Raw genomic sequence first — 25,350 nt, forward strand, 5'->3', positions numbered from 1 at the left:
CAGTATTTAAAATTTTTCTTGTCTAAATTTCTGTTTTGCTATTGAATTTTTTATTTGTATGCTTTGTTTTATTTGAATCTTATAGCTAAAGAACAAGCTACCAAAGGCTTTTGTGCAAAAGAAATAAACAATTTTTCTTCAATTGACAATAATATTTTCTTGTGTTCCTGTCTTTATTTGCAACATATAGAATTTTATCCCTTGCTAAAAATATTAACATCACTTTATAAAGTGTCAATAAATAAAATTCTCAGGTTAAAATTTTCAGTCTCATTTATCCTATATTACCTATATTGTCTTTTCTATCTTATTTTATGAAAGAAAAGCAATAATAATTTTTTTAATATTACATAACATCAGAGTAAATAGAAAACTTACATCAACAAAATGAGGAGGAAGTGGAACATTAAATCCAGGAAAATCAATTAGTTTATCAGGATCATACTGAACTGTGAAAAAAAAATAAACTATTAATAAAATTAATTTATAAATGTATGCTTGCATGCACATTAAAAATACCAATTAGTTTATCACTGAAAATAAAAACAGATATATAATTCTGGAAAAAAAAATCTGAATATACATTCGTTAGTTATCTCTAAATAGTAAAATATATTAAGAACAGCTATTAAAGAGAAATGAAATACTGTCTAATATGAGGAATTATGATTATAATGCTGAGATAAGAAAAAAGTAAGAACTTAAGAAGAATAAAAATGTTTAAAGTCATCAGTATATTTGTAAAATAACTTGATGATAACACACATACTTTGCACAAGCTACATGAAAAGCCGCAAATACATTAAATATGCAATTTTTAGTTATTCTGTTCAATATAAAAAAATATGCTCATTTCCCTTTTCCAATTTCAATTATTAAAAGACATTCAAAAGCAAAAATTTTTACTTCCATAAAAAGAAAAACTAATTATTTATTCATTAAAAACATGATATAACTTTCAAAAAATATGTAAAACTAAAGGATACATTTACAAACTTAGAGAATGTTCATACAAATATAATTTTCAAATAATTACTTCTGATGTCTGTAGTATCTACTTCACCATCTTCACAATTTTCTTCTGCGACAACTAGAAATGAATTTACATTGCATTTAATAACTTATATATATATATATATATATATTAAACATATGGAACAAATTCCGAAATCTGTGTTTATAAAGTGATATTCAAAACCTGGATCTCTGGAAGACAAGCCAAAAAATAAATAAATAAAATAATAAAATATCTTTCTCATTTTTTCTAGTCTAGGAACAAAGAATATAATACCAAAAGAATGCAGGCATGTCAGAAATGGGATTTTCCCCTTCTGCATGTCATTTTTAAACATCTGCTCACTAAGGATCACACAGTGGTCAATTACAATGCCTTGATAGACATTGTCATGATGTTAAAGCATTGTGGTGGAGTATTTGACTTCCAATGAGAATATTTGCATGCAGTATCCATGTTTGCTGCACTGTACCTGTGTGCACTCTTTATAGCACAAGTATATAGACTGAAACTTTTTGTTAAGAAACTCACTTGCACTTGTACTTCACTGTTTCTGCTTGTTCGTGGCCAACATTTGACAATGGCTTATCATCATATATTTAATTTTGTATTTCACTTTTTAATTTTAAAAGATTTAAACATTTTCATTTTAAAAGATATTTTACTTTTTAATTTTAAAAGGTTTAAAGTTAATTTTATTGTTTACTGTCTTCAGTTTTCTTTTTAATGAACCTTCTGGCATGTTTGGAGTATTATGTCACTAAACCATCACCAGATTTGGTGACCAAGAAAAATGCAGCATTTATGCATGGCTAGAGTGAAGTGCTCTAGCCAGAAAAAGGTGAATACTGAGATTCAATGGCAGCAGTATCTGTGCAAATGATTAAATTGTGGAGCTATAAATCTGGAATGTTTCAGTGAATGTACTTATTACTCAGTGTGTTGATGCTGATATTGGATTTTTTCCCAGGTTATCATGTGTTTCAGAATGCAGGTAGGACTGATTCACTGAAATTGATTTTTCTCCTATATTAATGGGTACAATATTCTTTTATATAGTGAATATTTTATATTTTCATTGATATGCATTTTCATTCTAGTGTGTGTCCCTAATAGATATGGATGTGTGATAGGTTTACTATCCTTTTACATTATGTTTTGGTATTAACACTTGTAATACATAGTTGTACGAAGCTGGTTATGTTACATAATGAAAATTCTGCTGATGACATTGCAGCTGAAAGTGCAGTGGCAAGGACACATGTTGCATGTTTTGCTAAAATTATTGCCTCTTTGGAAAACAAGCCCTGCCTTATGGTTTGTCAGATTGGAATTAAAGTTTTCCTTTTACAGCATAACTTCAGATTTAACAAAATTTAACCACGTTGTTACTGCTGTAGATTTTGATATACTTAATTCTGTTGGTGATATCATTTTAAAACCTCAAGCTACTGGAAAATACGGTATAGTAAAACAAAGATTAATTTAGTGCATTTTGAAAGCAAAATCTCGAAAACTCATTTTCTGTTACAAGGTTTAGAGCTTGGCGACCAACACTCTTCTCGGTTATTGGCTCATATGCACACTTTAGCAGGTTATACCTGCTAAAGCACACTAAGATCTTTGTGGCTTTTCAAGGCTTCCTAAGGCCCATATCACACATGCATTTGTTTCATACAAACAACTGTTTTGGACAATTTTTCTGCTTGGTTTACTACTGAAAAAAAGATGCGCAATTTTTCCTTCATTTCGAAAAAAATTGCAAGTTGTTTGTTTTCAACCAATGAGCTAGCAGCTTCCAATGCTATCAGCTTGTTTGTAATGGAGAACCAGTTTCCCCTTTACATGTTAACCCCAAAGTGATCTGTGGTGACTGGCTGTTCTGACAAAGCAAAAAAATTGTTCCAAACAGTTGTTCTTCCGAAAGAAACCGATGTGTGATTGCAGCCAAACACAATATATTTTAGCTGCTTTTGTCAAAGATGATTTCAGTAAATTGGCTATGATTGCTGATAAGATTACTGAGCTTGTATCTCATCCTTATGTGAATATAGCTATTGTGGCCCCTGAACAACGTGAATCTGCTACTACTCATTTGGAACTCCAGGTAGCACAACTGAGTAAACAAGTTAGTGAGTTGACCTCTACCTTGGGTCATAATTCTCACAGTCATAAGAGTAATTTTCAGCACTCGTACTGATATTTCCTCGCCTGTTCCTTTCACCAAAAGGGAAACATATAGGATAACTGCTTTCTGGCCAAAATAGCGACCGTTAGGGAATCGTATCTCTTGCCCAACCCCTCTTTGAAAACAAAATACTTCATTAATACTCATCCAGATATACTGGTATTATCAAAAAAGTATGCTCTGTGTCCTAGGCCTTCCCAAAATTTGGTTTTATTTGCCAATGGCAATAAATTCCTACATTTAGCACTATATGGCTTAGTTTGAATTTAAATTTACATTGTATTTTTACTTGGCTATTTGTTGAAGATATCTGTACTTCTTGGTGATTCTAAATTTGAAAGATTACTAGCTGAGTATCCCGAACTCACTAATCCATCTAATGTAGCCAACAATAACCAGAATTCAACAATTTTCCATTGTATTGAAACTAAAAGTCCTCCTGAGTTTTTTAAAACTCGTCATTTGTTACCAGATTAATTCCAAGTGTCAAGTCAAGCATTTGAACTTCTTATGTCACACAGAATCATTTCACTGTCCAAAAGCCCTTGGGCCAGCAATCTACACATGGTCCATAAAGCTAATGGTGACTGGCACCCTAGTGACGATTATTGCTGCCTATATGCTATGACTATTCCTGACCAGTATCCTATACTGCATATTCAAGATTGTACACAAATATTTTCTGGAAAAGATATTCTCTCAACACTTGATTTGGCTAGGGGAGGGGTAGGCAATCTGCGGTTTTTTTGATGTAAAGTTGTGGCTCTCAAGTTCCATATGAAAAAATTAATAATTTATTGTCAAACCCTACAAAATGAGAAGTTATATATTTTAAGCACCTATTGTTTTTACTTGAATTAATGTTTTGTTCTTAGAGATGAGACTATGACCATGTTTATCTTTCATTTTCTCAGCTCTGCCCCAGCATGGCATCTGCTAAAAAAAGAGAACTGAAATTGAAAACTGAGAATTCAATCAGGATTGGAGAGTCGTTTGCATTCATATGCAGCAAAAATGGCCGTTCGACTGTGCTGCAAACTGGATATGTATATCACTACAAAACATACCCAGTTTGCTGATAAATATCTAGCTGGTGATGCACGAGTAAAAGCTGTTGAAGAGCTCTTAAAAAAAAAAAAAGTCAAGTTCTATGCTAAGGAACTGGGCGCAATCTTCCAATAAGGTAAACCTGACAAGCTTTGCGGGGTATCATTAGAAATTGCAAAAAGAGGAAAACCATTCACATATGGTGAGAACGTTAAAGATTGTTTTATACGTGATGTAAAAAACTGTTTTGTGACTTTAGAAACAAAGCAAAAAAAATCAGATTTGCCATTATCTGCAAAAACAATACAAGACGGAACTGCTAAAATGTCTTCAAATATTACATATATGCAAGTGGAAGACATTCATCTGGCTTCTGCTTTCCCACTTGCTATAGATTATTATCTTGAGACATAAAAGACACTGCACAAGTTACCCTTTTTGTCAGATATATGTCCCCTCAAGGTCCAAAAGAAGAACTGCTAGGATTGCTACCGCTCTCAGGGCAAACTCGTGGAAAAGATATAGCAAATGCTGTGCAAAAATGCCTAGAAGACAATGGAATCAATATAAATAAAATTGTTTCTATAGCAACTGATGGAGCCAGAAGTATGACAGGAATACATAGAGGAGTAACAGCAATTCTTCAGAAGAAAATAAACCCCAAAATTCTAACTTTTCACTCCATAATTCATCAAGAAACGCTTTATGCCCAAACATTTCTGGCCGAAAAAGTTCAGGTGATGAACTTGGTAATTAAGATTATTAACAGCATCTTGGCAAACACACTCTACCATCGACAGTTTAAAGATTTCCCTGACAAAACAGATAACCAGTTTTCTGTCCTACTTCTGGACAAGAAAGTGTGATGGCTTTCCAGAGGTAATGTACAGCAATGTTTTGCTTTATGCTTGTGTGAAATAAAAATATTCTTCAATGAAAAAGTATTGACCATTCTGAATTGGAAGAAGACAAATGGCTGCAAAAATTCAACTTCATGTTTGACACCACAATGAAACTAAATGAACTAAATCTAAAGCTGCAAAGAGAGAGCAACCCAGTCGATGCCTTGCTTCAAGAAGTAGTTTGTTTCGAAAAAAATTACTTCTTGCTGAATACATGGCGAGTAGTAAATTACTTTGTTTTAGAAATCTAAAACAGTATCGTGATGAGACCAATGCAACTATTGACAAAAATTACTTCAGCATAGCTTTAGAAACCATGAAGCTTGAGTTCGCTGAAAGATTCGAGGAATTCAAAAGACACAAAAGTACTCTCATGTTCATAGTAAATCCTCTCAACACAAATACACGAGATCAACCTTGAGCCATTTGGAATAGATGTTGGATCACTTCAAATGCAATTGCTGAATTTGAAAACCAAAGACATGTAGAGTGGCAAGTTGGAAGAGTTGGAGGTTCAGAAATACATGCACAAGTGAACAGATCTAAAAGAAATCCTGTGAGTTAAGGCCCTTATATTCGGTGCATGGAATTGGTTTCCCTCAATGCTACAGTGAGGTGAAGAAGCTGGCATATGGGGTGCTGACAATCTTCAGGTCAATATATTCGTGCAAGCAAGCATTCTCTTGCATGAATATAATAAAAAGTAAAGTCAACTAACAAATAAAAATCTAGAGTCATGCTTGAAACTTAAAACAATAAGTTATAAGCCAGATCTAATCAAACTTTCAAAAAACATGCAAAGCCAATGCTACCTCCCACTGATGTAACTACACTCATGTCCATAAATTAAGGATAATGCAAACTCAGGCAAAGGAAGAGTTAGAAGCAAAACAAATTTGACTTATTTGTAAAGCTTATTTATTAAACAAAAGGTAAAGAGCAAAAAAAGATGCTATATGTTTGATATTATTAAAAAATTGCGATTTTTTCTCCCTGGAGCAAATTACAAAAAAAAAAAAAAAAAACCTATTTACAAAAAATCAATATTACATGGTTGGTATGATTGTTAATACATTGTATGTTTCCCAGACGATGCAATACAGTCCGTATAACGCCTAGGCATGCTGAGTATCAAATTATCGATCTGATCTTGGGAGATATTACACCACTCAAAAAGCAATGCTCTCCGAAGTTCCGATAGACATGTAGGAGGAGGTTGACGGGCTGGAACTCGTCGGCCAAGCATATCCCACACGTGCTCTAATGGATTCAAGTCCGGTGAGAATGCTGGCCAGTCCATACGAGTGATATCCTCCGATTGAAGGCATTCGCTTACGATGTTTGCACGGTGAGGACGGGCGTTGTCATCCATAAATACGAATTCTGCGCCCATGGAGCCCTGAAACAAACATACATGTTCTTCCAGAATGAAGTCCTGATAGATTTGTCTTGTCATAGTTCCATTTTGAACATGCAGGTCAGTTCTGGAACCTAGAATAATTCCACCCGAAGCGAGCACTCCTGCACCACCATAACGGTGTCGTTCAATGATGTTTTCTTGGTGGTAACGGGTACCTGGAGCTCTCCATATGAAAGTCCGGCGAGAATCAGACTGCAAGCTAAACCTGGACTCGTTGGAAAACATCACACAAGCCCACTGTTGCGGTGTCCACAATGCATGCTCTCTATTCCAGGCTAATCGCAGGCGACAGTGAGTTGCAGTAAGTGGAACGCATCTGACAGGTCTATGAGCATATAGACCAATCTGCTCTAAGCGTCTGTACATGATCTGCCTTGAAATTGTCGTACCAGTGGCTGAAGAGAGCTGACGAGACAGGTCTGAGGCTGTGCTCCGCCTGTTTCTTTTGGCAGTAACTGCCAAATACCGGTCCTCATTCGGCGTTGTAACTCTGGGGCGACCTATGCTGTAATGTCTACTCACATTACCATCATCTTGGAATCGTTGCCAAAGCCTGGAGATGACACTCTGGGCAATTCCAAGTTCGTCTGATATTTCCAGTTGGGTACGCCCACATTCCAGACGGCCGACAATTCTACCACATAAAAAATCTTCCAAATGCGTCCTTTGTGTCAGAACTATTCGGTTATTGCACTGAAATGCTTATAAAGCGCCTGCGAACAATTTTACTTCTTTGCCTGTATTCCTTATATAGCACTCTCTCAGAAGCTGTAACTCAAGCATTTTTTACCTAATGGATTGCTAAGTTTTGAGTTCCCACTAACATAAGTACCAATCAAGGCTTGTAATTTGAGTCCTGCATGTTCCCTACTCTTAGTAAAATTCTTTGTGTTTACTGAATTTGGACTTCTCCATACAACCCTGCAGCTAATGGATTACTTGAGAGATTTCATCATTGACTGAAACAAGCGGTAATGTGCCATAATAATATCCAATGGACAATGAGCTTTCAACTGTATTCCTAAGTCTTCGAGCAACATATAAAGAAGATCTAGGAAGAAATGGTTTATAAAACAACCATTCATCTTCCTGCAGAATTTTTGCAACCCACCAAAGTTTCTAATTCTTCTGATTCAATTTCATTTTTACAGAAGTTGTGTGAGGCAGTAAGAGATATAGCATTGGTATCTACATAAGCCCACATTGATAACAGGTATTTTCTGCACCTAGCTTTAGAGCACTCACGTGCTTGTGAAACATGATGCAGTAAAACCACCACTGACTTGCCCGTATGATGGATCATTTAATGTAATAAACAGAACTAATAAAAATTTTACCTGTCTTATTAAAGGAAGAGATTCTGTATTCTGCACTGATCACCTGAAAAAAGCATTTTTAGTTTCAGATACTGTAGCATAGGTTCTTGTTCCTGAGCAGACATCTACACTAAAACCGGATGGCATTATACCTCCAATGCGGACTACCTACTCATTCCAGTAGAAGAGCAAAGTTTAACCCTGGGTATCACTGATCCCTCGTGCCTTTGGCATGTGTGTGTGTGTGTGTTGGGGGAGTACTGTGGTGAAGTATTTGCATTCCGATGAGAATATTTATATTTTAACATTTGCAAGCAAGATACAGGTTTGTTGGGCTGTAACTATGTTCACTTGCTACAGCATGAATATAGAGACTTTATTGTGAGAGACTCATTTGCACTTGTACTTCATTCTTCCTGCTTGTTTGTGGTTGATATTTGACATCAGCTTATCATCACGTATTTAATTTCATATTTTACTATTTCATTTTAAACAGAATTATTTTATAGTTTTTAATGAACCTTTGGACAAATTTGGAGTATTCTGATGTTAAACCATTGGCACCGCATCATATTTTTGGCCCCTGAATGGTTAAAGGAGGCAGAGCTGGTAATACACATTTTGCCACCTGGTCAACCACTGCAGGTCCTGAATTCTGCTACCTTTCTAAATTCTAAAAGTTTTGCCACCCCTAAATTCAATGCCCAGTGTCTCTCCTATATTCTAAAAATTCAAATATACCTAACTTTTGCTACTTGTTGCTCCTCTAAATTCTAAAATTTTTGGCACCTCTAAATTCTGACTCCTACTTTGGGCCTGTGGAGACAGAGCTTAACATTTTTCTGCCTGGCCTAAACAGTAAATGCCAATGTTGCCATTTCTATATGCCAACTTATTTGATTTAAACTAATGATCTAAAATCCAGTAACTTCTGAAATCCAGAACTGTGAAAGTCCCAATGAGTCCAGATTTAAAACTTTGTACTGTACATATATAACACTCAGCCTTTAAAAAATAATATAACATTTGTAAAAAATTGCTCTCTATAACCTGAGATTTAAGCGATAAATATCAAAATTGACTAACGTGGATTACTTTATGGCAGAAGTATTAAATTTGACACAAAATGGTTTAAAATCAAATAAATCCTGCTCAATGGGGGAAAAAAAATTAGATGTTTATGTAAGTTTGTTGCATTTTGCATTAACAATTTTGTTTACTTTTACTCTGACGTACTTCATGTTTCAAAAATTATTTTTAACAATATAACACACTAAATATTTTTTATGCATTAAAAAAATCAAATCTTGCCACAAATTATCAGAATTTTGGTTGATATATACAGAATTTAAAGAATTCGAAATACAATGTTTTTATTGTATGATGTCTATTGTGCAATCAGCTATATTTGTTCATATGTTAAAGAGCTTTAAAACAAATCATCTAAATATAATTCATTGATAAAAAATTTATATTATTAAAAATGGATGCAATAATAATTTTAGCAGCATTAAAATTACCTACATATATATTTTGAAATGTAATTAAATAAAAGTTCAGTGGATTTACTTTTTACAATACAAATGCTTCCAAAGATAAAGTTCATTTGCACAACAAAACTGAAAAGAAAAACTGAAATATACCATTGCCATCAGAACCATACACAGTGATGCCAGAACTTTCAACTGCAGCTTCAGCTAACCACCCAGGTGGGTATCCTAGAAGTCTCATTCGATACACATACAAAGGAATTTGATTTTGCTTTAAATCCAGAGCTTCTCTCAAATCATCACTGGAAAAAAAAAAAAAAAAAAAAGAATACAGAAACAATAAGCTACAAAACAATAATACAATAATTTTAAATAATAAGAGGTCCATATCTTACATGTAGATATAAATTCATGTTATATTCAATTCATACTTTTTCTCAGTAACTATACTATTTCTCATTCACAAAGCCAGAGTTATAATTTTTATAGTTTACATACATTACATATCACTGACTTTTCTTTCAATGACTGTTTTTTTCTTAAATTTTCAAGGACTACCATAACAATATAAAAATTAACTATTAACACCATTGAATAAAAAGTTTGATTCATGTAAATAAATCACAGTTTAGTAATAACTCTATGTTTATTACAGATGTTTTATTATATTTGGTGTCAGAAATGAAAAAGTTTCTGCCCCATATATCAATGTTTCAATTTTATGGATTGTGCTTAATGTAGTTTTCCATGTTGTCAAGAGTAATCCATTAGAAATGTTCAACCATTTTCAAGAGGTTTACAGGACAGCATTTTAGTTTCATAACTTTCGCTTTGAATACATATTTCTTAAAATTTTGAAAAATTAAAACAGCGAGAAACAATTGAAAGAGCAAATATTACTAAACTAATTTCAAGAATTGATGTTGGTTTAACAGATGAAAATGTTGCAAGTGATATCTTAAAGGAACATCTAGAAGTTTTAATTGAAAAAAATGAATAAATTAAAATCCTTAGACAGTCAAATAATACATTATTCAATCAATTAAATTTCTCAAGTTAATAACCAAAACATATTCAGAAGAGCTGAAATATCGGAATTCATTTGAAAGCAATATTGATTGAAATGATTCACTTTCAAATGAAAAATTTGTCTGTTTAAAAACCTTCTTGACTAGGGGATTTTTAAATGTAGCACCTGGTTTTCAATTAACTGATAAAAATTAAGACAACTGTGTAAAGTTACTTAAAGATCATTTCAGTCCTAAAGATATCACTGATTAATTTTAAGAGTAAAATTTTTAATTAGCAAAGCATTAAAAATTTTTCAAATGTTACAGCTTTGAGAAGGTCACAATCCGAAAATTAGATTCAATGCAAAAAGATTAAAATTCCTACAGTCCACTTTGGATAATAATTGTCCTAAATTTATTGCCTGAATTTTTTTTTTTTTTTAAAGATTTTAAACAAAACACAAATTTAAAATGTGATGTTAAAATTTCCCATCTTTTTTCTTTTTCAAAATGTGAAATTGAATGTTGAGAATGAAAATTTTTTGTTTTACATAACTAAAAGGCTTCTCAATAAATTCCAATAATTACATCCAGACATCCCAATGTTATACTGTGATGGATTTGGTCATTTCTCTAAATTTGGTCCCAACAAACATAGAGAACCCAAATGTTTATCTTATGAAATTTCAGTCATAATACTCAGTGTGTTAATAATACTCAAAAGCAAAATAGTAAAAAAAAAAAAAAAAGAAAAAGAAAAAGAAGAACACTGTCACACCAATCAATTTTATGTGCCAAACTTTATCCATAAAGGTGATCCAAACTAATGATTGCTCTCACTGACAATGGAAGTGAAGTTAAAGCTATCAGTAACATTGTTTATAAAAATAGGAAATCCTTCCTTAAGCATATTTTATAATAAATTTGTTGACAGTAAGAAATTACTTATTGTTCCAGAATCAATGAAAACCGATATAATTAAGGATGCCCACCCTTGTAGACATTTCACTCCTAAATGAACTGAAGAACTTATCATACACAAATGTTATATACCTAAATGAAAAAATAGATAACTCTATTTCAAATTGTGTTCCTTGCATATTAATTAATCGTGAATGAGGAAAACAAGAGGGTAGGCTGCATTCTATACCCAAACAAGATATTTCACTTCATCATATTACTCTTCTTACAGTTTCTGGATTTACATATATTCCATATAATTCATGAAGTTATGCAATTTAGGAGCACTCAGTCCTGGATTCTTTTTAATATTCCTTAGAATAAAGCGTTTAATTCCATGAGATAACTTAGATGGTCTTCCATGTCTTTTTTTGTTTTGAATATGATTCTGTACCTTATAACGCTTAATAATACCAAAAACTAGAATCACTTAAATTAAGTTAAATAGGCAATTTTTCTAATAGGTTTCCCTTTCTTTTGATGCAAATCAATAACTAATCTGCAAATTTCTAACAATGTTTCCTTTTGTGACCAAGCCATTGCAAAAAGACATTAAAATAACAAATATTTTTGAAAAAAAAAAAAATTCAAACTATAAAAGCAAACAATTTTTAGAGTTTTGCCGAGCTTCTTTAAGCAAACTTATTTCATAAAATTTCGTGTCTTCATTTATTGCATATGATTTTAATTAGAAATTACGAAAATGCTCGATTAATTGTGTAGTATCTTTTTCTTCCATTTCAATCTAAAACACTATTTTTTAAATTTAGCATTTTGTTTTTCCAAATTTATTCAGTACAAAGAAATAGTTAAGAAAATATGTATTCAAAGGGAAAAAATTCTTTATTAGTTTACTGCAAAGCTTTTCTCCTATTAAGTAAAAATATTCTTGTGCCCGATCCTTTTTGTGAGACCCTGTATCTTGTATATTATCCGAGATGCACACAAAAGAATTATTATTTTAAAATCATATCACATTCCAACAACTTAAATATATATTACTAATTTTTTTTTTTTTTTTTTTTCAAATTTACAGTTTTGAATTAGTAGCAATGATAACTACATATAAAAAAACTAATAACATGCATATATGCAACATTACCTGACCATCAACAAGTATCTGATGCTCATATATTAGATAACATTTAATCACAGATCTTCCCTGCATATTAATTCATAAGTAACAAAAATTTTAAATAAAAATCAATAACTATAATACTAAATCTAGTTCCTCACCTTATACTTCCAGGTCTGAACCCAGCTTCCTTCTTCCCATGCACGTGGTAACGCCTAGAAAATATAAGTGAAATATTTTAATTTTAAGCAATAATTTTGCATAAACTAATTTAATAGGGCCTTAATCCCTTTACTGCAGATTGCAGTTTTGTTATGCTCAAATATAAGACTTATTTTTCTCCCTTTAATGACCTTTTAAAAATTGCATTTTATGCCCAGCTTAATGTTAAAAATACTTAGCTAAAAAATTTAACAGAAATGTAAATGAAGATGTGTTCTTGATTATCTTAATGAAATAGAACATCTTCAACACATAAACCTCATTAATGGGAATATGATGAAAGTGTAACCAAAGATTTTGGAAAGCTTACAGCCAAAAGAGTTAGCAAATTTTATGGCAGGAAAGGTTTTGATGGATAGCAAAATGTTTTGTCTGCTAATGCCAATTGTCAGTATAAATCTTAAAATGTTTAAGTAAAAGAAAGCAGGTGTTGGGTGATGATAAGCAGAAACATTTAAACTTAGATGTGTTGGGAGTCAGAGAGATCAGTCACCTCAGATGAAAGAAAATGCCTCTCAGCTTCAATTAAATATGGTACTACTAGTTAACAATTTTTCACTCAGATATCCAGATTGTCTTGAATACAATCCCATCAGGTACTTTGCTAGACACAGGGATGCAAAGTAGGTTTTTTTTTTTTTTTTTTTTTTTTTAATGGAATTTTATATATATATATATATATTAGAAAATATAGTTTATATGATGTTGCAGGATCAAAGGTGATTTCAGTGCAAGGAAAACACTGTGAATGCATAGGGCAAGAGACTTAATGTGCATACTCAAAATAAGCAACACAAGGTGTTACTTTTTGAGGGGGGTTAAGAAATTTGCAGGCAAATGTGAATTTGTGTTCAGATTTCTTAAAAACAGCTGGCATTAATTAATTTTCAGAAAAACTTGGTACAGTTGGACATGAATAGTTTGAAGAAGAAACAGACAGAGCCATTAGATTCGGACTTGGAGGATTCCCCTCATGGTGAAAAAATAAAATTGGAGCAGTTGGTAAGAAATTTTTCAGATTTATTTCATCACACACCAAAGTTAACACATCTGGTGAGTTATTCAATAGAAACAGGAAATAACACTCCATGTAGAGCAAAACCCTACCACTACACTGCTGACATGCTGAAGAACAAAATAATATTCCCCATGAGTAGTCCCGTCCCTATGCTAGTTCCGTAGTACTATGCAGAAAAAAGAATACTCTACTCCAACTGATTTTAAGGCCTGGTGATTCGTTATGAATTACGAAAAACTAAACAGGATAACAAAATATAAAGCTTACCCCTTACCAATAATTCAACAAATGATAAGGAAAATTAAATGATTATGACCATACTAGATCCCATGTTTGGTTACTTCCAGATACTCGTAAAACTTGAGCACATACCAAAAACTGCATTTTTAACCAAATCAAGGATTTATTCATTCCTCAGAATACTATTTGATTCAAGGCTCCCATTACATTTTAAAGGGAAATGGATGTAACTTCGAAGTCTGTAACTGGCAAAAATGATATTCATGTATGTAGATGACATAATAGTCACAAGCAACATAACTGATGAGCACATTAAGGATTTGCATGAAGTTTTTCACTTCTAAAGGAAGTAGGTTTAAAAGAGAATACAGCAAAATATAAATTTGTGGCAAAGAACTTCGGCAAGATATAAAATATCACAGAGTAAAATATAAACTGAAGATTAAAATTTTCTGTGATGAAAAATTATGTGCCAAAAGAGGTAGCAAAGAAACTGGCCTCATTTCTGGGCTTGTGCTCCTATTATAGAACATTAATCAAACATTTTGCTCCCCTAACAGAGTCTTTATTAAACTTAAAAAAGAAGACCCGATTCAATTAGTCAGCAGAAGTGACTACAGCTTTTGAAAAACTTAAAGCAGCAATAATCCAAACCCCACTCTTGAGATTTCCTGAAGCAGATGGCAAGCTGAAAATCACCACAGATTCATCTGATTTTGTATTAAAAGCCATGCTTATACAAAATGGATAACCAGTAGCATATTTTCACAAAACACTTAATCCAAATCAAAGTATACCACTACCAAGAGAGAAACACTAGCATTCTTGCTAACTTTTCAAAATTTATATTTTATTTTGGCAAGGAATCTGTTACCATACATAAGGGGCGATAAAAAAGTTTAAGTCTGAGAACATTGCTGCAGCATATATGCAAATTAGGGTGTCATTGACGTGAAGGTATATATATATATATATATGCATTAACATCTTGGCATGGGATTATTGTGGCATTCGTCTATTTCCAAAGAGTACCGCAAAATGCTCTAACACTAACAATAAAGACACTACTACAAATGCATCCAAATAGGACTATCATGCTGTTATTCTTTTTATGGCTCCCAAAGGACAAAATCTATGTTCGGTGCTGTTCATGATTCAACTCCAGATGCAAGTTGATCTAGAAGGCATACCACATACATTTCAGACAACAAAAAGCTGGTAGTTATGAGGCAATTAGGGCAGAATATTGCATATCCATTTTCTGAGTTCACAAAGGATCTCAACATAAGCTTCAGTAGCAAGCTATGTATTATCTGGCAGGAGTTAGGCTACTGTGTCCGCAGCCAATGAATATCCCAAGCATTAGATTCAAAACAAAAATCAAACCGGATGGCTGTTTGTCTGAAAAACCTGATGCATTTCAATGCTGAAGACAACACATTCCTGAAGCACATTGTTGCAGGCTACAAAATCTGGTGCCACCACTACAGACCTGAGTCGAAAGCATCGACCTTGCAGTGGTGTCATCCTTCATCTCCTCATCTCAAGAAGTTCAACAGCCAGCCACCTGTTGAAAAAGTGATGCATACCCTGTTCTTTGATTTGCAGGGATCATTGCTTATTGATTTAAAAAATCCAGACGTCTCCTGCTAGGGAACAGTACTGTGAAATGCTAGAGAGATTACAATGTCAAATTAAGGCAAAGCATCCAGAAAACTGTGGAAAAGGGTGATTCTGTTTCATGATAATAAATGTACCCATACCCCAAATGTTGTAATGCAGATGTTACATACACTAAAGTGGGAAACAATCAAATACCCACCATATAGTCCTGATCTTTCCCCATGTGATTTTCATTCCTTCGGTTCTTTAAAAAGTCCTTGAAAGTTTGATGGTTCTGGTTGGAAGGAGAAATGTAACAGGCAGTTTGACTTCTACAAGCAGGGGAGGGAAAAAAAAAAAAAAGGGAGTTTTACCTAAAGGGTATATTCAACCTGGTGAAGCAATGAGATGTCTGCCTAAATGCTCAAGGTGAATTTGTATGAGTGACATACCAAATTTGGACTGTACAGCCTGCAAACAGAATCTTTTTTATTGACTCTTATACATGGATCATGTTTTGATAATACATCTTTCTTCTGGGAAAAATTTGTTATCCATGCTCATAACATGGGCTTTTAAATTACAAAAGTATGACTTAATAATTAAACACCCTGGGGAAAGGAAATGTTATGATGGATGTTCAATCAAAGACTAAGCTATGTGACAAGGAGAAAGAATTAAAATGTGTTAAATGTTCAAAAATTAAAATGAATTCTAAAATTCTTAAATACTTCAGATTTAAGCAAAACAATAACTTCAGATTTATAAGAAGAATCAGAATTTAAAAATATCTATACTTAATTGATTGATCCTGATCATTTTGAACAATATGACATAATGGGAACTGGGAACACAGCTATCAAGATGGAAATCATTGAGAACCATATGTTTCATTCAAAGGAAAAAATAAGAGCAATGAATTATGGCCTGTTATCTCGGCAAGTTTAAGATGAACTAATAAACTATTTTACATGAATGCATGATGCATCATTGTGAGGCGGCTATCTTGAAATAAGAAAAGCAGTTCAAAGAGTAAGATAAGCTATTTAGTTTCTTCATTTATGAAGATTTGTAAGTGACTATATCAAGTCTTGTAACATTGTCAATTAGTTAAAAATTTTAATCATAACCAGATGAATACCTAAATAGTATAAAAGCCACATTTCCTAATGAAATGATAGGATATGATTTGTTAAACCCTTACCTACATACTGAAAAAAATAAAGACAGATATTTGTTCGTGATCACTGATCCTTTTTTGAACTATGTAGAATTAATTCCCTTTAAAAGAGAGTCTGCAAAAATTGCTGCACAATCATTTTTAAATAGATTTATATTAAAATATGAAGCTCCAATAAAAGAAATCTCAAACAGTGGTCTGCAATTTGTAATGAGTAAATAGAAACATCATTAAAATTTTCCATAGTTATGTAAGAAATTACCACCAATGATGGGACAGCTGTGTTAATGAACTTACTTTTGCATTGAGATAGATCTGCTAAACATGATACCAACAGTAAAACATCGACTGAGTTAATTCTTGAGGAAGTTGATTACGCCTTTCGATAAAATATTTTTTGAGGAAAAAGTCAGAAGAATTTAAAATGGAAGACGTTCAAAAATTGGTAGAAGAGATATCGTTAAATTTAGATATGGCCCATAAAGAAATGTTTGTTATGATAAGAAAAGGAATGAGAGCAACAGCATCTACATTGCAGGAGGGGAATCCAAGAATGATGAAAAGAATAAGGAATGTGCCATAGGTTCAAGGTCAAGCATCCTAAGATGTCACAACCACCTGAGTTACAAATAAAAGCAGTTTGAAAGATAGTGCAAGGAAAAGAGTTCTGGAGACAACACTAGCATGAAGCTTGCATTGACAGAGAAATGACTAGCCAGTTACCTAGAAAGCTACAGTGCAAAAGGCCACAGGACAAAGAACTATTAAGAAGAAAATTTAAAAGAACCAGTGATCATAAAAACACAGATGGACTGCAGATGAGATTGTGACAACCATGACCCTCAAAGGAATCTTCCAAGAAAGGGACCAGAACCATCAAAATATATCAAAGATCAAAGAAAATCAACAAGAACCAAGAACCGAATTGAGAAACACAAGAAGCCAGGAGATTTACAGGATAACCCTCCAAGATAAATTCAAGTGAACAGAACTGTGACCTATCCCTCATGGAATTTATTTGTGGGGGGGTCATTAAGGCCATTGCTTTCAATTAGTTTAAATTCTGGTGGGGGAAAATGTAACAATTCTATGTTAATTAACCAATTATTATAAGCTTAATGTTTACAACTTCTTTCTGTAGTTCTCAGCAGAATGCAAATGCAATGTAGTATGGGAATTTAACTTCTGGACAGGCATCTCATACATGTATTCCCTACAAACGTCTCTCATCCATGCGTTGGAGAATGAGCTTCGGAAATAGGTGATGCATATGTGCATTTTAAACAGACAAAGCTCAACTCTTTAAAGTCACCATGTGATATAAGCATTTGCATTTCTGATATCGATCAAATCCTTTTTTTTATTCTTTTTTCACTACTGTGCAGGGTCTTTTAGGGTTATTATGTGGGGTTGTTTTACACTTTGCATTGCTTTTAGATGTTTCACATACTTCTCCTTTTGTTTCGAGAAGCCCTGACTCCAGATTATTATGTTGAGAAAGCATTATTTATCAGAAGAAGGATACACTTGCATGGTAAATAAGCCAGCCAGTGACATGGATGAGAGTGATGATTTTTTTTTTATTTTTTAATGAAGTGTCAAAGAGCGATATTTCTAGTGAATCTGATACTGACATTTTCTCCAAGACTGAGGACTGAGCTCACTGAGTGCCTGTCTTCCACTTCCTGTAAAGATTTTATTACTTCTTCTTGTAAGTAGTTTTTCTGGTATTTTTTTATTAATTTTAAAGTTTATTAATGTATTTTGTCAATGAAAACTATGCAATAATTTGAATAGAGCTTCTGAAATTATTTCTCAAAGTAAGCCCTTTTTTATACATTTTCATGTAAAGTAAAGGGAAATAATAATTAAATGTTAAGTTTAACATATATGAAAGCTTAAATAATAATCTAAAGTGGTACCAAAAATAATAATGTTAGGACTTAAACTTTTGTTCTGTGTGTGATTTTTTTTATTTAATAAAATTAGGCTTAGTTAAACCCTGTCTTATGAGACAATTCGTTTCAACACCCATAAGTCCTGAGGTAACATTTTAAACAAAGGTGCACTGTCTCACATGGGTTAAGCAGAGAGCTTGAATGTTTTAGTGTTGGTACTTTTGGCAGCCTTGCTTGCAGTTTGTAATCTGCAAGCAAGGCCAGCTCCATTTATTTTGGTTTTAGCCATTTTACTACCCAAAGTTAAAACAGTACCATTAAAATACTTGAGTCAGCTTAGACCACTATGTGTAGTCTCTGATTATCTTACTTAAATTTAAACTTATATTATTTTAAATACTCACAAGTAGCAGAGTTTTGTCTTATAATAGGTGCCTTTTGTTAAATTTAAGGGTTCTAGTTTTATATATATATAATATATATATATATATATATTAACCTTCACAAGACTATGCCATTTTGATTCAGACTAGAGCGGTAACTATCTTGTCAGTGTAGCAGGATCTAAGGGATATTAATTTAAACTTCTACATTATTAGGACCATTAAAGGTGTGCATATAGAAAATAAAGATTTAATTTGTAACAGTCCTTAAAGTCTCTAATTTAATGATATTCTCTTTCTTGTCTTAAAAATAGTACTGTACTTATGCTGGAACTTTACAATGCATCATGGCATTTTATAACATGCAATACATACAATGCTGTTGATGAATAAATGCACACAGTGTGTGTGTGGGGAAGGGGGGATTGACAGCACAAAAATCAATACTTGATAACAGCATCTTCTTTTTTGGGGGGAGGGGGATTTAGAAACATTTAGTCAATTTCTACTCTTTAAACTGAACTTTCTTTGAATGCCACATTTCATTTAGGAAAAAAAAAAAAAAAAAAAAAATCAAAGTGTAAATTGAAATTTAGTTGAAGCTGGTAAATACAGTTGAACTGCCAGGCAGTTCAACTGTATTTACCAGCTTCAACTATGCTTAAAATAAAGAACTGACTGAGTTATTTACTGCTGCTACTTTATAATGACATATTTTGTTTTTTAAATACACATATACACTTCTGTGATGCTAAGCCAGAATTAAAGAATTTCAGTTATCCATGAATATATTTTTCTTGTACTATACCACTGACATTATCATACTTTTAACTAAAGTATTAAAAAGAAAATAGTTTTAAGATAAAGAAACACTATTTATATTATGCAACAACAATGGCTATTCATACAAATTTTAATGTGTTATGGTAAAAATGGTTTACTTAAAACAGAACTGATGCACAAATGTCAAAAAGAAAGAGGCAGAGTTTACATCAGTAAAAACTTACACAGTTGGAGGACAAAATGATTTAATCTGTCTCCTAGCTATATTCACTTTCCGATGATCAATTTTGTGTGGACATTGACCCACATTATGATCTCCTGAGCAATTAAAGCACACTTTTTGAAATCGTTTATTTCTGAAAATATAGGAAGATAATTCTAATTCCTAGCACAAGGAATACATACAAACATTTACATTTAAGTAAGAAATGAAAAGAGAATAAAACTTATTTTCATTATATTCAGTTTTTCAAAAAAAAAAACTTTCATTTGCATAAATGATGAATTTTTAATTTTTAAGTATTTCATAAAGAGCTTCCTTCAAGGCAAATGCAAAAAAATAAATAAAAATATGCAGAGATGAGAAAAGATTTCTTATCCGCTAAAAATCTCAGGAGCAGATGACTGACATTTAATTTAAATGCCCACCCAGAGAAATCATCAGTTACAATACAAAAGTCACAGGTGAGATCATAAGCACAGGGCAGAGTGGTGAATTACATACTTTTACTATGTTGCTGCATTTTAATGCTGCTCATCTTTGAATCTAAAATGTAAGTTTGGGGCACCTCAGAATTTAGGGCTTCTTGGAATGGCAGCTTGCATGATACAATCTCTGCACACACATGCACGATCTAGATCGATTTATTCATGGAATAAGGAACATTCAGATGATCCAGCTGCGAAATGTACACTTCGCAAAATAAAGGGGTCAGTTCTATATCTTCTGTTCTACCAATTGACGAAATTCGAATTGCGTTTTTCATGTCTCAAAAACGCAACTTAGAATATACATTAGATTTATATATATGGCACCATTTTAACATAGGTATTTTGACATAAAATCAGACTTTTTCTGAAATTACTTGTCAGTTTTTTTCAATATGTCGATTCTATGACTAAAAATATGCCTAAAATATGAAATTTTGTAAAATCTGGTCCAAAAATTACAAAGAAATTCAAAAACTCATCTTGGTGTATTTTTTTAGTTTTTGCCAAGAATAATTTACTTGCCGAACTTCTTAATTTATAGCAATCTATTTTTGTTTTCTTTTTTTCACTGTAGACGAGCAGGAAAAAAGTCATCGTTTATACTTTCAAATAATTTTAACAAAGTCTGTATTATCATTTGGCGTTATTATCGTTAAAAAAAAAAAAAAAAAAAAAAAAAAAAAAAGGCAAATTTCAAAATGCTCCCATATGTAAATTCACGTATATCTTAAAAAATTTTGAATAAAAAAGTCTAATTTTTTGTAGGTGTACCTAGAAATACATCTACTTTAAGATATTAAAAATTTTACACGTTATTATACAAAAATATTTTTGAAAAATTTATAAAAATTATTTAAAAATAAATTTAAAAAAAAATCCTTTAAAATGTGCGAATTATATTTGGATTAATCCTAAATTTTGAATTCTGGAAGAAGGAATCAAGTAAGTTTAATAAGAAAAGAGATATTAATAAAAATATATCAAATTCAAATAAAATTTTGAGAGCTAATTTTTTAAAAACTATTTGTGCGATTTTTACAAAACTTGGCAGTTTGGCATAATTTGAGTCGTAGAATCGAAATGTGGAAAAAATTGGCATGTCATTTCAGAAAAAGTCCGATTTTGTGTCAAAATACCTATATTGGAACAACCCTACATATAAATCTAATACATATCCTAAGTCACGGATTCGAGACATGAAGAACGTAATTTGAATTTTGTCTATTGGTCCAGTAGAACGGGAGGCAGAGAACTGTATTTTTTTTTCGCACTGTACATCCCTGAGTTCCCGTGTTGATCCTCCAATCACAGTTTGCTAACTAACAACACTGCTAGCTAAATCTGGCAGAATACTAAACAAGGTTGCTTCAGCAGTGGTCAGACTGTACCACACAGTCCAAAATTTAATTAATTTTAAAAATAAATAACAGCATCTTTACCACATAAAAATTACTGATTATTTTGCAGTTATTAAGCAGGTTCTTTCATTTCTCTATAAATGGCAATAATTTCATCCAATATTTATATCATTTCTACCTTTCATTTATGAAAAATAAACACACACGCTTTTAGACTATGTTTTACATTATCAAATACATTTTTAATTTAAAGAAGTAAATTTAAGTAATACGCCACAATTAGAAAAAGTAGGCAATTTGTAATATAAACTTACCTTTTAAATTACTAAAAAAAGTCTGATGTGAACAACAAGATTTCCTTGTATGACCTATTAAATTACACACATTTTTTGCTGCAGTTTATTTAAACTTATTTCCTTGAATTACTCTAATTTTTAACTGATCCCTCAAGGCAAACAAAATTACATAAAAAGTTGCAAATTTTGAAATTTAATATCCTGGTCAATTTTTATCATATGGGAGTCAAATGTCTTATAATTTCATTTTTTTTTTTTTTTTTTTTCATGAAAACTTTGCTAAATAGTATAGGAACCAGAAAAACCCATTAAGTTACATTTCATTATTTGTTGAAAATAAGTTTTTTTTTTTTTTTCTTTTTTCTTTTTTTAAATTCGACACTGCCAAAATATGAATATTTTCATCATTTAAAACACTTCTGTAATTGGAAGTATATGATATAGCAGTCCCATATATGAAATTTCCGTGTTCTACAGCTAATCCTTTGTAAATTATGCGAGATACATACACTGTAAATACTGTACATATGTACAGATGTCACAAAAAAAAAATCTGAAAGCTTTCAGATTTTATATCATGCCCAAAGGGGTATTTTTTCCTTTACACATACGTACATGTTTCGAGAGCAAAACAGCATATCTTTAGAATTTAAAATAAATAATCTGGCATGCTGGACAAAAATATTTTATTCCATACAGTTTATTGCCACTGCTCGCTTTGCAATCGTTGAGTTTCTTAAAAATTTGTTAAAGTTTTAAAAATATGAAATAGATAATAAAACAGATTTAAAATTTAAGATTCGGGCTTACAGGTACCAGTATTCGGGTGAAGGACTACATTATTCAAAATTTGATGGCTCTAGGTACTGTTTTTTCACGAGAAACATATATATATTGATGCGGGTTCTTCATTATTTAATTTCTTTAAATATAATATAGGGTGATAATATATGGTGGCAACAATTTGAAAAGTGATAGAGAGGATTATAGTGATTCGATGCAAAATGCCGTTTCGAGACCAATAGCCTTTCTGGGCTAAAGCCTCTTGGCCTAAAAACCTTTTTGAATCCATTTATAAAAAAGTTCCTTTATTTCATCTGTATATTCAGACATCATGTAAAAAAGTCATCCAAATGGACTTGGGAAGCATCAAATGGTTACATCCACTGAAATATGATACCCAAAATTTTTCGTGATTGAAGTATTTCTCTAACTTCGTACAACAAAGTAAGAATAAAACAACTGTAATAAATACCGGGTGGCCATAATTAAACTGACAGTGCTCAGAGTGTTCTGTAGCATGATCTATTTGCGAGAATGACACCACATTTTGTAGGAAGATTAAACAAGACGAGGAACGAAGGATTCCGCGAAAAAACAAATTAGTTCCAAAAGTCACCGCTAGAGGAATATTTGGCGCTGTGTAATAGAAAATAGAGTGTTAACAAATGCAAATTAATATGGAAATTACCTTTTATTTTGCATTCAAATGAGGTTCAATGTGGCTGCCGTTGTTGTGGACCACATATTGCATTCTGTGCACAGTATGCACAACAGCACAAAGTAACATGTCTGCAGGAATCTCCTGTACAGTCCGTTATATGTTATCCTTCAATGTAGCCAGGTCCTGGTCCACTCCTTGATAGACCTTGGGCTTAAGGTAACCCCGTAGCCAGAAGTCGCATGGGGTAAGATGAGGCGACCGAGGTGGCCATGCAGTTGGAAAGTAGCGGCTAATGACTCTTTATGTTGTGAATTTCTGTCGTAGCATCTGTTGCACCCGTACGTGTGAAGGGCCTCCACCTTGCATGAAAATGATTTCGCCCAGGCATTGTCTTTGCTGAAGTGCCAGAATGACAAAGCTGTTCAACATGTGGTGATATTTCTCTCCAGTAACAGAACAGATTTCCGGTCCTGTTAGGGTAATGTTCTCATAGAAGAATGGACCTACGATAAATTCCGCTGTGAACCCACACCAAACAGTTACCTTTGGTGAATGTAAGGGAATTGCTGTGACTGCAAGTGGTGGTTTGTCATCCCAAATTCGGCAGTTCTGGGTATTCACAGTTCCATTCAGGTAAAAGTGGGCCTCGTCTCCCCATAAGGTTTTCCACAGCTAAGCATCATCCACCTCCATTCTGGCAAGAAAGGTGAGAGCAAAAGTCAATCACTTATCATGGTCGGGGTACAGTAACTCCTGTACACGGCTGATCTTGTACGAATAAAAGTTGATAATCTTTAGTAAGATTTCCATACCGTACTGTAAGGCATATCCATATTCCAAGCTACTCCACGAGCACTAGAGGTGGCAGCAATATTGTCTGGTCCTCTGTCGACAATCGCCGTGGCAACTGCTTCGATTGTATCCTGTGGTACAGGTTTTCGTCCTCTGCCTGACTGAACCTTCAGAGAACCTGTTTTCTCAAATGTCGCAACCATTGCTTTTAGCCCATTAACTGACACAGGACCACTACCTTTGCGCATTTTTTTTGTGCGTTCTAAAAGCACGAAGAGCGGCTGACGCGTTGCACTGGTTGAATTTGAGGTAAAAGAATTTGACCAGTAATGCACGCTCGACTAAAGAAGGAGACATTGCATATAAACTTTCAATCTGATTGATTCGAAACGTAACACATTGCCTTTTAAAACCCAAGCAGTTGGCACTGTGCGAATGGATGTAACGTGAAATTTGAATAAAGAACTTCTTCTGCTCAGCATATGTGATAATGCAGATCACGAGACTTTATCGGTGTTTATGTAGATTTTACGCTTTTTTAAAAGTGTTGGCATATTGCACTTAAACTAAATCAGAAAATGTGAATAATAAAAGGTAATTTTATTCCATATTAATTAGCATTTGTTAACACTCTATTTTCTATTACACCGTGCCAAATATTTCCCTAGCGGTGACTTTTGGAACTAATTTTTTTTTTTTTTTTTTTTTTTTTTTTTTGCGGAACCCTTTGTCCTCCGTCTTGTTTAATCTTCCTGCAAAATGTGGTGTCATTCTCGCAAATAGATCGAGCTACAGAACACTGTGAGCACTGTCAGTTTAATTATGGCCACCGGGTGCATATGTAAAATATAAAAAATAGGACGTCTTTGCTCTATGCGAACCAGCAACCTTTAATTAACTTTCTGCAATTTAGGATCTTCTCCCTAGACCAGTACTTTCCAGAACATTCGAGCTTATTATGTAACTGCTTCTATAATTACAGAATTCGTGCAATTTTGCA

At 32.8% G+C, this 25,350-nt stretch overlaps 1 protein-coding gene across 1 annotated transcript in view; it reads right to left on the reverse strand.

The window, feature by feature from the left end:
- The window catches only part of LOC118195979 (zinc finger CCHC domain-containing protein 8 homolog), an 83,661-nt gene that overhangs the window by 25,970 nt on the left and 32,341 nt on the right, over positions 1-25,350 (reverse strand). The window contains exons 6-10 of the mRNA XM_085813775.1: positions 19,974-20,105; positions 12,585-12,638; positions 9,532-9,680; positions 1,037-1,090; positions 379-449 (exon numbers count right to left, since the gene is read on the reverse strand). Coding sequence (XP_085669901.1) covers positions 379-449; positions 1,037-1,090; positions 9,532-9,680; positions 12,585-12,638; positions 19,974-20,105 — 460 coding nt within the window. The remainder of the gene's footprint in view (positions 1-378; positions 450-1,036; positions 1,091-9,531; positions 9,681-12,584; positions 12,639-19,973; positions 20,106-25,350) is intronic.

Source organism: Stegodyphus dumicola, chromosome 1 (genome assembly GCF_044657685.1).
Source record: "Stegodyphus dumicola isolate Sdum_Otavi_A_Nest chromosome 1, ASM4465768v1".
Taxonomy (NCBI): domain Eukaryota; kingdom Metazoa; phylum Arthropoda; class Arachnida; order Araneae; family Eresidae; genus Stegodyphus; species Stegodyphus dumicola.